The 13817-nt window shown below is 48.6% G+C and overlaps 1 protein-coding gene across 4 annotated transcripts in view; it reads left to right on the forward strand.

Moving 5' to 3' along the window:
- KCNAB2 (potassium voltage-gated channel subfamily A regulatory beta subunit 2) overlaps positions 1-13817 on the forward strand; it is a 322756-nt gene that overhangs the window by 231474 nt on the left and 77465 nt on the right. For all 4 annotated transcript variants that reach the window (XM_082273335.1, XM_082273337.1, XM_082273338.1 and 1 more), the window contains one exon: positions 4073-4110. In XM_082273335.1, coding sequence (XP_082129461.1) covers positions 4073-4110 — 38 coding nt within the window. The remainder of the gene's footprint in view (positions 1-4072; positions 4111-13817) is intronic.

Genomic DNA, 13817 nt, shown 5'->3' on the forward strand with positions numbered 1-13817 from the left:
CCTGTCCCCTCCCTCCTAACTGCTCATGGCCCCTCCCTCCTAGCTGCTCCTCCTGTCCCCTCCCTCCTAGCTGCTCCTCCTGTCCCCTCCCTCCTAACTGCTCATGGCCCCTCCCTCCTAGCTGCTCCTCCTGTCCCCTCCCTCCTAGCTGCTCCTCCTGTCCCCTCCCTCCTAACTGCTCATGGCCCCTCCCTCCTAGCTGCTCATGTCCCCTCCCTCCTAGCTGCTCCTCCTGTCCCCTCCCTCCTAACTGCTCATGGCCCCTCCCTCCTAGCTGCTCCTCCTGTCCCCTCCCTCCTAACTGCTCATGGCCCCTCCCTCCTAGCGGCTCCTCCTGTCCCCTCCCTCCTAACTGCTCATGGCCCCTCCCTCCTAGCTGCTCCTCCTGTCCCCTCCCTCCTAGCTGCTCCTCCTGTCCCCTCCCTCCTAACTGCTCATGGCCCCTCCCTCCTAGCTGCTCCTCCTGTCCCCTTCCTCCTAGCTGCTCCTCCTGTCCCCTCCCTCCTAGATGCTCCTGTCCCCTCCCTCCTAACTGCTCATGGCCCCCTCCCCTCCTAGCTGCTCATGGCCCCTCCCTCCTAGCTGCTCCTGGCCACTCTCTCTTCGCTGCTCCTGGCCCCTCCCTCTTCGCTGCTCCTGGCCCCTCCCTCTTCTCTGCTCCTGTCCCCTCCCTCCTCGCTGCTCCTCCTGTCCCCTCCCTCCTAGCTGCTCCTCCTGTCCCCACCCTCCTAGCTGCTCATGGCCCCTCCCTCCTAGCTTCTCCTGTCCCCTCCCTCCTAGCTTCTCCTGTCCCCTCCCTCCTAGCTTCTCCTGTCCCCTCCCTCCTAGCTGCTCCTGTCCCCACCCTCCTAGCTGCTCATGGCCCCTCCCTCTTCGCGGCTCCTGTCCCCTCCCTTTTTGCTGCTCCTGGCCCCTCCCTCCTAGCTGCTCCTGGCCCCTCCCTCCTATCGAGTGCCCCCACAACAAGCAGCTTGCTATAGGGGCACCCGAGCCGAGTCACAGCTCCCTGTATCCATTCAGACACAGGACTGCCATTCGGCCCCACCCCCTCTCACCCCTGATTGGCTGAGTTTGATTGACAGCTGCGGGAGCCAATGGCATCACGGCTATGTCTCAGCCAATCAGGAGGGAGAAAATATATCTAAAATAATGAAATCAATTAAATTAAAGATAGCTGCAACAAAGTGGTAAAACATCTGAAAATTAGATGTCAGTTGATTATAAAAATCAATATGAAACAATGTATAGAATATCGCAACAATGCAAAAAAACTGTGCAAATTGGTATCACATGTATCATATCAATGTATCACATGTCAGATCTCGGTATCTGTAGATGGTACAATGTATCACATGTCAGATCTCAGTATCTGTAGATGGTACAATGTATCACATGTCAGATCTCGGTATCTGTAGATTGTACAATGTATCACATGTCAGATCTCGGTATCTGTAGATGGTACAATGTATCACATGTCAGATCTCGGTATCTGTAGATGGTACAATGTATCACATGTCAGATCTCGGTATCTGTAGATGGTACAAAGTATCACATGTCAGATCTCGGTATCTGTAGATTATACAATGTATCACATGTCAGATCTCGGTATCTGTAGATGGTACAATGTATCACATGTCAGATCTCAGTATCTGTAGATTATACAATGTATCACATGCCAGGTCTCAGTATCTGTAGATTATACAATGTATCACATATTAGATCTCAGTATCTGTAGATGGTACAATGTATCACATGTCAGATCTCGGTATCTGTAGATGGTACAATGTATCACATGTCAGATCTCGGTATCTGTAGATTGTACAATGTATCACATGTCAGATCTCGGTATCTGTAGATGGTACAATGTATCACATGTCAGATCTCGGTATCTGTAGATGGTACAATGTATCACATGTCAGATCTCAGTATCTGTAGATTATACAATGTATCACATATTAGATCTCAGTATCTGTAGATGGTACAATGTATCACATGTCAGATCTCGGTATCTGTAGATTGTACAATGTATCACATGTCAGATCTCTGTATCTGTAGATTGTACAATGTATCACATGTCAGATCTTGGTATCTATAGATGGTACAATGTATCACAAGTCAGATCTCGGTATCTGTAGATTGTACAATGTATCACATGTCAGATCTCAGTATCTGTAGATGGTACAATGTATCACATGTCAGATCTCGGTATCTGTAGATGGTACAAAGTATCATATGTCAGATCTCGGTATCTGTAGATTGTACAATGTATCACATGTCAGATCTCAGTATCTGTAGATGGTACAATGTATCACATGTCAGATCTCGGTATCTGTAGATTGTACAATGTATCACATGTCAGATCTCGGTATCTGTAGATGGTACAATGTATCACATGTCAGATCTCGGTATCTGTAGATGGTACAATGTATCACATGTCAGATCTCGGTATCTGTAGATGGTACAAAGTATCACATGTCAGATCTCGGTATCTGTAGATTATACAATGTATCACATGTCAGATCTCGGTATCTGTAGATGGTACAATGTATCACATGTCAGATCTCAGTATCTGTAGATTATACAATGTATCACATGCCAGGTCTCAGTATCTGTAGATTATACAATGTATCACATATTAGATCTCAGTATCTGTAGATGGTACAATGTATCACATGTCAGATCTCGGTATCTGTAGATGGTACAATGTATCACATGTCAGATCTCGGTATCTGTAGATTGTACAATGTATCACATGTCAGATCTCGGTATCTGTAGATGGTACAATGTATCACATGTCAGATCTCGGTATCTGTAGATGGTACAATGTATCACATGTCAGATCTCAGTATCTGTAGATTATACAATGTATCACATATTAGATCTCAGTATCTGTAGATGGTACAATGTATCACATGTCAGATCTCGGTATCTGTAGATTGTACAATGTATCACATGTCAGATCTCTGTATCTGTAGATTGTACAATGTATCACATGTCAGATCTTGGTATCTATAGATGGTACAATGTATCACAAGTCAGATCTCGGTATCTGTAGATTGTACAATGTATCACATGTCAGATCTCAGTATCTGTAGATGGTACAATGTATCACATGTCAGATCTCGGTATCTGTAGATGGTACAAAGTATCATATGTCAGATCTCGGTATCTGTAGATTGTACAATGTATCACGTGCCAGATCTCGGTATCTGTAGATAATACAATGTATCACATGTCAGATCTCGGTATCTGTAGATTATACAATGTATCACATGTCAGATCTCGGTATCTGTAGATGGTACAATGTATCACATGTCAGATCTCGGTATCTGTAGATTGTACAATGTATCACATGTCAGATCTCGGTATCTGTAGATGGTACAATGTATCACATGTCAGATCTCGGTATCTGTAGATTATACAATGTATCACATGTCAGATCTCGGTATCTGTAGATTATACAATGTATCACATGTCAGATCTCGGTATCTGTAGATTATACAATGTATCACATGTCAGATCTCGGTATCTGTAGATTGTACAATGTATCACATGTCAGATCTCGGTATCTGTAGATGGTACAATGTATCATATGTCAGATCTCAGTATCTGCAGATTGTACAATGTATCACGTGACGTGTCAGATCTCGGTATCTGTAGATTGTACAATGTATCACATGTCAGATCTCGGTATCTGTGGATGGTACAATGTATCACATGTCAGATCTCGGTATCTGTGGATGGTACAATGTATCACATGTCAGATCTCGGTATCTGTAGATTGTACAATGTATCACATGTCAGATCTCGGTATCTGTGGATGGTACAATGTATCACATGTCAGATCTCGGTATCTGTGGATGGTACAATGTATCACATGTCAGATCTCGGTATCTGTGGATGGTACAATGTATCACATGTCAGATCTCGGTATCTGTAGATTGTATAATGTATGACATTTCCTATCTCTGTTGCTGGGGGGAGGGAGGGGGGGGGGTTGGGGTGACCTTGGTTTGGTGTTCCTGGCATGTGGAGGATCCTCCTCCTGACTCTCTCCTTTCTCTCTTTGAAGGAACATGGGTGACGTTTGGAGGACAGATCACAGACGAGGTAAGAGGGACTCCGGTTTATATATAATGTTGGGCACATGGGTGGCAGCTGTCAGGAGAAGTAATCGGAGTCTGTGTGCGGGGCGTGACGCCCGTCTACATCTGTCCGCTCTCCGCCACCGTGACCTATATTTTGGGGCTTTCAGGGGTGGGGGGGGGGGGTAATCTGGGACTCAGAGGATTCTGGGAGTTTGTGTGGCAGAAATTCTCTGAGATTGTCGGGAAATTAAATTCAACTCCATTCACATTGTGTCCCACTGGGGGGGGGGGGGGCTCATCCGGGATTGGAGAGTCTGAGGGCTCCAAACTTCAATACCAGGACCCCATTGTGTATTCTTCATATATTTATAGGCTGAAAGATGTCTCTATCAGAGTCCCCTCGATACATCCCGGTCCATGTCAGAGTCCCCCCTCAGAATCGCTGCTTACCTCAGGGTCACCCTTACATCAGAGTCTCCCCTTACATCAACTGTCCCCCTGTCTCCCTTACCCCAGGGCCCCCCTCAGAGTCTCACCTTACATCAGAGTCCCCATCAGAGTCTTCCCTTACATCAGAGTCCCAATCAGAGTCTTCCCTTACATCAGAGTCTCCCCTTATATCAGCTGTCCCCAGTAGTGGTCTCCCTTACCCCAGGGGCCCCCTCAGAGTCTCACCTTACATCAGAGTCCCCATCAGAGTCTTCCCTTACATCAGAGTCTTCCCTTACATCAGAGTCTTCCCTTACATCAGAGTCTTCCCTTACATCAGCGTCCCCTCCCTTACATTATATGTCCCCATCAGTGGTCTCGCTTACCCCAGGGTCCCCCTCAGAGTCTCACATCAGTGTCCCCATCAGAGTCTACCCTTACATCAACTGTCCCCACCAGAGCCCCCCCCCCTTACATCAAGGTCCCCATTATAGTCCCTACTTACATCAAGCTTCTCACTGAGTGCCCCCACTTACAGAGTCCCCGCTTTACATCAAAGTCCCCATCAGAGTTCCCCAATACGTCATAGTCCTCCCTTACATCAGGGTCCCCTGTTATATCATAGTCCTCCCTACATCAAGTGTCCCCATGAGTGCCCCCATATTCCTCAGGGACCCCCTCAGTCCCCAGTTACTTAAAGGTCTTCCTCAAAGTCTCCACTTAAATCAGAGTCTCCATCAGATTTCCCTCTTACATCGGAGTCCCCCCTTACATTTGTCCCCAACCAGTGTCCCCCCCTTACATTAGGGTCCTGGCTTACTTAAGGGCCCCTTTCAAATCCCCCCCCCCCCCATCCCCCATACCTTAGGAGAACATGCCAGGTAGACATAGGAGAACATGCCCGGGGGACATAGGAGAACATGCCAGGTAGACATAGGAGAACATGCTGGGGAGACATAGGGGAACATGCTGGGGAGACATAGGAGAACATGCTGGGGAGACATAGGAGAACATGCCGGGGAGACATAGGAGAACATGCCGGGGAGACATAGGAGAACATGCTGGGGAGACATAGGAGAACATGCTGGGGGGACATAGGAGAACATGCTGGGGAGACATAGGAGAACATGCCGGGGAGACATAGGAGAACATGCTGGGGAGACATAGGGGAACATGCTGGGGAGACATAGGAGAACATGCCGGGGAGACATAGGAGAACATGCTGGGGAGACATAGGGGAACATGCTGGGGGGACATAGGAGAACATGCTGGGGAGACATAGAAGAACATGCTGGGGAGACATAGGGGAACATGCTGGGGGGACATAGGAGAACATGCTGGGGAGACATAGGAGAACATGCTGGGGAGACATAGGAGAACATGCTGGGGAGACATAGGAGAATATGCTGGGGAGACATAGGAGAACATGCTGGGGAGACATAGGGGAACATGCTGGGGGGACATAGGAGAACATGCTGGGGAGACATAGGAGAACATGCCGGGGAGACATAGGAGAACATGCTGGGGAGACATAGGGGAACATGCTGGGGAGACATAGGAGAACATGCCGGGGAGACATAGGAGAACATGCCGGGGAGACATAGGAGAACATGCCGGGGAGACATAGGGGAACATGCTGGGGAGACATAGGAGAACATGCCGGGGAGACATAGGAGAACATGCTGGGGAGACATAGGGGAACATGCTGGGGAGACATAGGAGAACATGCCGGGGAGACATAGGAGAACATGCCGGGGAGACATAGGAGAACATGCCGGGGAGACATAGGAGAACATGCCGGGGAGACATAGGAGAACATGCCGGGGAGACATTGGAGAACATGCCGGGGAGACATAGGAGAACATGCCGGGGAGACATAGGAGAACATGCCGGGGAGACATAGGAGAACATGCTGGGGAGACATAGGAGAACATGCCGGGGAGACATAGGAGAACATGCCGGGGAGACATAGGAGAACATGCCGGGGAGACATAGGGGAACATGCTGGGGAGACATAGGAGAACATGCCGGGGAGACATAGGAGAACATGCTGGGGAGACATAGGGGAACATGCTGGGGAGACATAGGAGAACATGCCGGGGAGACATAGGAGAACATGCCGGGGAGACATAGGAGAACATGCCGGGGAGACATAGGAGAACATGCCGGGGAGACATTGGAGAACATGCCGGGGAGACATAGGAGAACATGCCGGGGAGACATAGGGGAACATGCCGGGGAGACATTGGAGAACATGCCGGGGAGACATAGGAGAACATGCCGGGGAGACATAGGAGAACATGCCGGGGAGACATAGGAGAACATGCCGGGGAGACATAGGGGAACATGCCGGGGAGACATAGGGGAACATGCTGGGGAGACATAGGGGAACATGCTGGGGAGACATAGGAGAACATGCCGGGGACACATAGGAGAACATGCCGAAGAGACATAGGAGAACATGCCGGGGAGACATAGGAGAACATGCCGGGGAGACATAGGAGAACATGCCGGGGAGACATAGGAGAACATGCCGGGGAGACATAGGAGAACATGCTGGGGGGACATAGGAGAACATGCCGGGGAGACATAGGAGAACATGCCGGGGAGACATAGGAGAACATGCCGGGGAGACATAGGAGAACATGCTGGGGGGACATAGGAGAACATGCCGGGGAGACATAGGAGAACATGCTGGGGAGACATAGGAGAACATGCCGGGGAGACATAGAAGAACATGCTGGGGAGACATAGGAGAACATGCTGGGGAGACATAGGAGAACATGCTGGGGAGACATAGGAGAACATGCTGGGGAGACATAGGAGAACATGCTGGGGAGACATAGGAGAACATGCTGGGGAGACATAGGGGAACATGCTGGGGAGACATAGGAGAACATGCTGGGGAGACATAGGAGAACATGCTGGGGAGACATAGGAGAACATGCCGGGGAGACATAGGAGAACATGCCGGGGAGACATAGAAGAACATGCTGGGGAGACATAGGAGAACATGCTGGGGAGACATAGGAGAACATGCTGGGGAGACATAGGAGAACATGCTGGGGGGACATAGGAGAACATGCCGGGGAGACATAGGAGAACATGCTGGGGAGACATAGAACATGCTGGGCAGACATAGGAGAACATGCTGGGGAGACATAGAACATGCTGGGGAGATATAGGAGAACATGCTGGGGGGACATAGGAGAACATGCCGGGGAGACATAGGAGAACATGCTGGGGAGACATAGGAGAACATGCTGGGGAGACATAGGAGAACATGCTGGGGAGACATAGGAGAACATGCCGGAGAGACATAGGAGAACATGCCGGGGAGACATAGGAGAACATGCTGGGGAGATATAGGAGAACATGCTGGGGAGACATAGGAGAACATGCCGGAGAGACATAGGAGAACATGCTGGGGAGATATAGGAGAACATGCCGGAGAGACATAGGAGAACATGCTGGGGAGACATAGGAGAACATGCCGGAGAGACATAGGAGAACATGCTGGGGAGATATAGGAGAACATGCTGGGGGGACATAGGAGAACATGGCGGGGAGACATAGGAGAACATGCCGGGGAGACATAGGAGAACATGCCGGGGAGACATAGGAGAACATGCCGGGGAGACATAGAAGAACATGCTGGGGAGACATAGGGGAACATGCTGGGGAGACATAGGAGAACATGCTGGGGAGACATAGAACATGCTGGGCAGACATAGGAGAACATGCTGGGGAGACATAGGAGAACATGCTGGGGAGATATAGGAGAACATGCCGGGGAGACATAGAACATGCTGGGGAGACATAGGAGAACATGCTGGGGAGACATAGGAGAACATGCTGGGGAGACATAGGAGAACATGCCGGGGAGACATAGAAGAACATGCTGGGGAGACATAGGAGAACATGCTGGGGAGACATAGGAGAACATGCTGGGGAGACATAGGAGAACATGCCGGGGAGACATAGAAGAACATGCTGGGGAGACATAGGAGAACATGCTGGGGAGACATAGGAGAACATGCTGGGGAGACATAGGAGAACATGCCGGGGAGACATAGAAGAACATGCTGGGGAGACATAGGAGAACATGCTGGGGAGACATAGGAGAACATGCTGGGGAGACATAGGAGAACATGCTGGGGGGACATAGGAGAACATGCCGGGGAGACATAGGAGAACATGCTGGGGAGACATAGAACATGCTGGGCAGACATAGGAGAACATGCTGGGGAGACATAGAACATGCTGGGGAGATATAGGAGAACATGCTGGGGGGACATAGGAGAACATGCCGGGGAGACATAGGAGAACATGCTGGGGAGACATAGGAGAACATGCTGGGGAGACATAGGAGAACATGCTGGGGAGACATAGGAGAACATGCCGGAGAGACATAGGAGAACATGCCGGGGAGACATAGGAGAACATGCTGGGGAGATATAGGAGAACATGCCGGAGAGACATAGGAGAACATGCTGGGGAGACATAGGAGAACATGCTGGGGAGACATAGGGGAACATGCTGGGGAGACATAGGAGAACATGCTGGGGAGACATAGGAGAACATGCTGGGGAGATATAGGAGAACATGCTGGGGAGACATAGGAGAACATGCTGGGGAGACATAGGAGAACATGCTGGGGAGATATAGGAGAACATGCTGGGGGGACATAGGAGAACATGCCGGGGACACATAGGAGAACATGCCGGAGAGACATAGGAGAACATGCTGGGGAGATATAGGAGAACATGCTGGGGGGACATAGGAGAACATGGCGGGGAGACATAGGGGAACATGCTGGGGAGACATAGGAGAACATGCTGGGGAGACATAGGGGAACATGCTGGGGAGACATAGGAGAACATGCTGGGGAGACATAGGGGAACATGCTGGGGAGACATAGGGGAACATGCTGGGGAGACATAGGAGAACATGCTGGGGAGACATAGGAGAACATGCCGGGGAGACATAGGAGAACATGCCGGGGAGACATAGGAGAACATGCCGGGGAGACATAGGAGAACATGCCGGGGGGACATAGGAGAACATGCTGGGGAGACATAGGGGAACATGCTGGGGAGACATAGGGGAACATGCCGGGGAGACATAGGAGAACATGCTGGGGAGACATAGGAGAACATGCTGGGGAGACATAGGAGAACATGCTGGGGAGACATAGGAGAACATGCCGGGGAGACATAGGAGAACATGCCGGGGAGACATAGGAGAACATGCTGGGGAGACATAGGAGAACATGCTGGGGAGACATAGGAGAACATGCTGGGGAGACATAGGAGAACATGCTGGGGAGACATAGGAGAACATGCTGGGGAGACATAGGAGAACATGCTGGGGAGACATAGGAGAACATGCCGGGGAGACATAGGAGAACATGCTGGGGAGACATAGGAGAACATGCTGGGGAGACATAGGAGAACATGCCGGGGAGACATAGGAGAACATGCTGGGGAGACATAGGAGAACATGCCTGGGAGACATAGGAGAACATGCTGGGGAGACATAGGAGAACATGCTGGGGAGACATAGGAGAACATGCTGGGGAGACATAGGAGAACATGCTGGGGAGACATAGGAGAACATGCCGGGGAGACATAGGAGAACATGCTGGGGAGACATAGGAGAACATGCTGGGGAGACATAGGAGAACATGCTGGGGAGACATAGGAGAACATGCTGGGGAGACATAGGAGAACATGCCGGGGAGACATAGGAGAACATGCCGGGGAGACATAGGAGAACATGCTGGGGAGACATAGGAGAACATGCCGGGGAGACATAGGAGAACATGCTGGGGAGACATAGGAGAACATGCTGGGGAGACATAGGAGAACATGCTGGGGAGACATAGGAGAACATGCTGGGGAGACATAGGAAAACATGCCGGGGAGACATAGGAGAACATGCCGGGGAGACATAGGAGAACATGCTGGGGAGACATAGGAGAACATGCCGGGGAGACATAGGAGAACATGCTGGGGAGACATAGGAGAACATGCTGGGGAGACATAGGAGAACATGCCGGGGAGACATAGGAGAACATGCTGGGGAGACATAGGAGAACATCCTGGGGGGACATAGGAGACCCCGGAAGTCCTGAATGTCACGGTGAGCGCTGACTGCCCCAGGTACACCTGTCATTGCACCCCCCCCCTTCCCCCCAATGCGGAGGTGACAGGTGGTCCTCCAGGTGGGGGAGAAGGTTGAGCAGGACGGGGGGGGGGGGATCATCTTCCAGTCGCACACACAGAGGAACATTTGGCTGAGTCTTGGGAGGTTTAAATATTCATGCGGCTTTGTGCCGATCGTTTTGTTTCTAGTGAGACCCACAAAGGGAGGCGGCTGGCCGGATTCCCTTCGGAGTGGGCGGGGCCTGGAGTCTGCGCCAATCTGCACCCGGATAACGCCAACCGCCGGCGCTACATTATTTCCAGCTTTCTGCTGACTGATGCCTTATAATAAAGCTTTATGGAATTAATATTTTGTAATACTATAAATATTTAATATTATTATAATACAATGTCATAATATAATAATATTAAATAATGAAAATAATCAATAACAAAATATGAAATAATAATAATTTGAAATGCTATTATATGATGTAATAATCATAATAATAATAATGAGTAATAATTATAATGACAAGTATTATTATTATTTAATAACCATAATAACATCATTATTTTTTAATAATAATATTATTAATAATAATAATTATAATTATATAATAACAACACTTTTTAATACTGCTACTGCTACTACTACTATTATTATGATTATTAATAATAATAATAATTATATGCTATAATATAATATTTAATAGAAATAATAATATTAATATATTAAATAATAATAATCATATGATATAACATTTAAGATATAATTATATTTAATAGTAATATATTATTATTTTTTATTATTATTGTTGCTTAATAACAGCATTCATTAATAGTATAAATAATAATTATATGAAATAATATAATATTTGATAGTAATATCAAATAATAATGTAATTGATACAAAATATTAATAAAAATATAACATGATATAATAATATTTAAAATTATAACAATGTGTAATTTGAACGGCGTTTACATATGTGGGCGTGACTTACATAAAAATAAAATAATATGTTATTACTATTACATTTTATTTTATTTTAAATGTTATTATATCATATAATAATAATTATTATGATTTAATATTATTATTACTATTAAATATATGTTTATATGTGTTATTATATAATACTTTTAAATACTATTATATATCGTATTATTTTAAGATACAATAACATTTAATAGTAATAATATATTATTTTATTTTTATCATTATTGTAATTTATTTATAACAACATTAAATAATAGTATAATAATTATATGATATATAACATTTTATATTATTAATAATATTAAATAATAACAATGTAATTGATACAAAATAATATTTAATAAAAATATAACGTGATATAATAATAATATTTCATGTTATAAAAATAAGTTCTCTAAAAGAAATGATGGCTCCTCTCCTGGACTGAAATGTCTTACTCTGATCTCACCGCACACTGTGAGCATCTCACAATGTGCATTAGAAGCTGCAGCAAGTCAGAGAGAGCCCCGCCCCATTTCCTAGCTGGAGGACATCTAGCATCATCCAGCCCTTTCCTCCCCAGCCTGACTGTCTCTGGCCCGCCCCTTTCATTCATTGGATTTCAGTTCTTTCAGTCATAGTGGCTCAGCATCACATGCGATCTGCATGCAAATACCACCTTACTGGGAACGCCCCCTCCTCCAGACCGACACCCACCCAGCAAGGCATTTTGATATTTGCATAACTCCTCCCACTTGTTTTAAATAGGCCTGAGGAGTACTGAGGCGGGGTGCTGTGATCTTTTCGGGAAGCTGTTACTGCCCCCTGCTGGCCCCTCCCACCAGACATATGTACAGCCCAATGCCGGTCCCTCCCACCAGCCCTATGTACAGCCCCCTACGGCCCCTCCCACCAGCCCAATGCCGGCCCCTCCCACCAGCCCTATGTACAGCCCAATGCCGGCCCCTCCCACCAGCCATATGTACAGCCCAATGCCGGCCCCTCCCACCAGCCATATGTACAGCCCAATGCCGGCCCCTCCCACCAGCCATATGTACAGCCCAATGCCGGCCCCTCCCACCAGCCCAATGCCGGCCCCTCCCACCAGCCATATGTACAGCCCAATGCCGGCCCCTCCCACCAGCCATATGTACAGCCCAATGCCGGCCCCTCCCACCAGTCATATGTACAGCCCAATGCCGGCCCCTCCCACCAGCCATATGTACAGCCCAATGCCGGCCCCTCCCACCAGCCCTATGTACAGCCCAATGCCGGCCCCTCCCACCAGCCCTATGTACAGCCCAATGCCGACCCCTCCCACCAGCCATATGTACAGCCCCCTGCTGTCCCCTCCCACCAGCCACATGTACAGCCCCCTGCCGGCGCCTCCCACCAGCCACATGTACAGCCCCCTGCTGGCGCCTCCCACCAGCCATATGTACAGCCCCCTGCTGGCGCCTCCCACCAGCCATATGTACAGCCCCCTGCTGGCGCCTCCCACCAGCCATATGTACAGCCCCCTGCTGGCCCCTCCCATCAGCCATGATCTGCCTGTGTTGTATAGAGAAGCACAGAGACCCAGTGATGACATCAGTGGGTGTAATGAAAACATTAGGATGTTACTGAGGGGGGAGGGGTTACTGAGGGGGGAGGGGTTATTGAGAGGGGAGGGGTTACTGAGCGGGGAGGGGTTACTGAGGGGGGAGGGGGGAACCAGGGAAGGTAAAATATACGCAGATTCAACTTTAACTGCTTGCCGACCAGCTGCCATAGTTTTACAGCGGGAGGTCGGCTTTGTCCTGCGAAATGATGTACCTATAAATTGCATGGCGGGACCACTAGTGGGGGGGGGGGGGACGCATGTGCCGATTGGCTACAGGGGAGGCCAATCAGCAGGTCCAGAGACCACAATGTCCACCGGGCTCCTGCGATCGCTCCCCGTGGAGAGAGAATGGCGCTCTGCTGATGTAAACATGACAGACCGCTGTTCTGTCAGTAATGAACTCAGGAATCCTTCTATATAGGATCACAGGTCTCTGTGTTCATTCCATAAGCCCATCCCAGTTAGAAAACACCCCCTAGGCTCACATTTAACCCTTTGATCGCCCCCTGGTGTTAAACCCTTCCCAGTGTCATTAGTACAGTGACAGTGCATATTTTTAGCACTGATTA

This window comes from Pelophylax lessonae, assembly GCF_965119305.1.
Source record: "Pelophylax lessonae genome assembly, chromosome: 12".
In the NCBI taxonomy this organism is placed as follows: domain Eukaryota; kingdom Metazoa; phylum Chordata; class Amphibia; order Anura; family Ranidae; genus Pelophylax; species Pelophylax lessonae.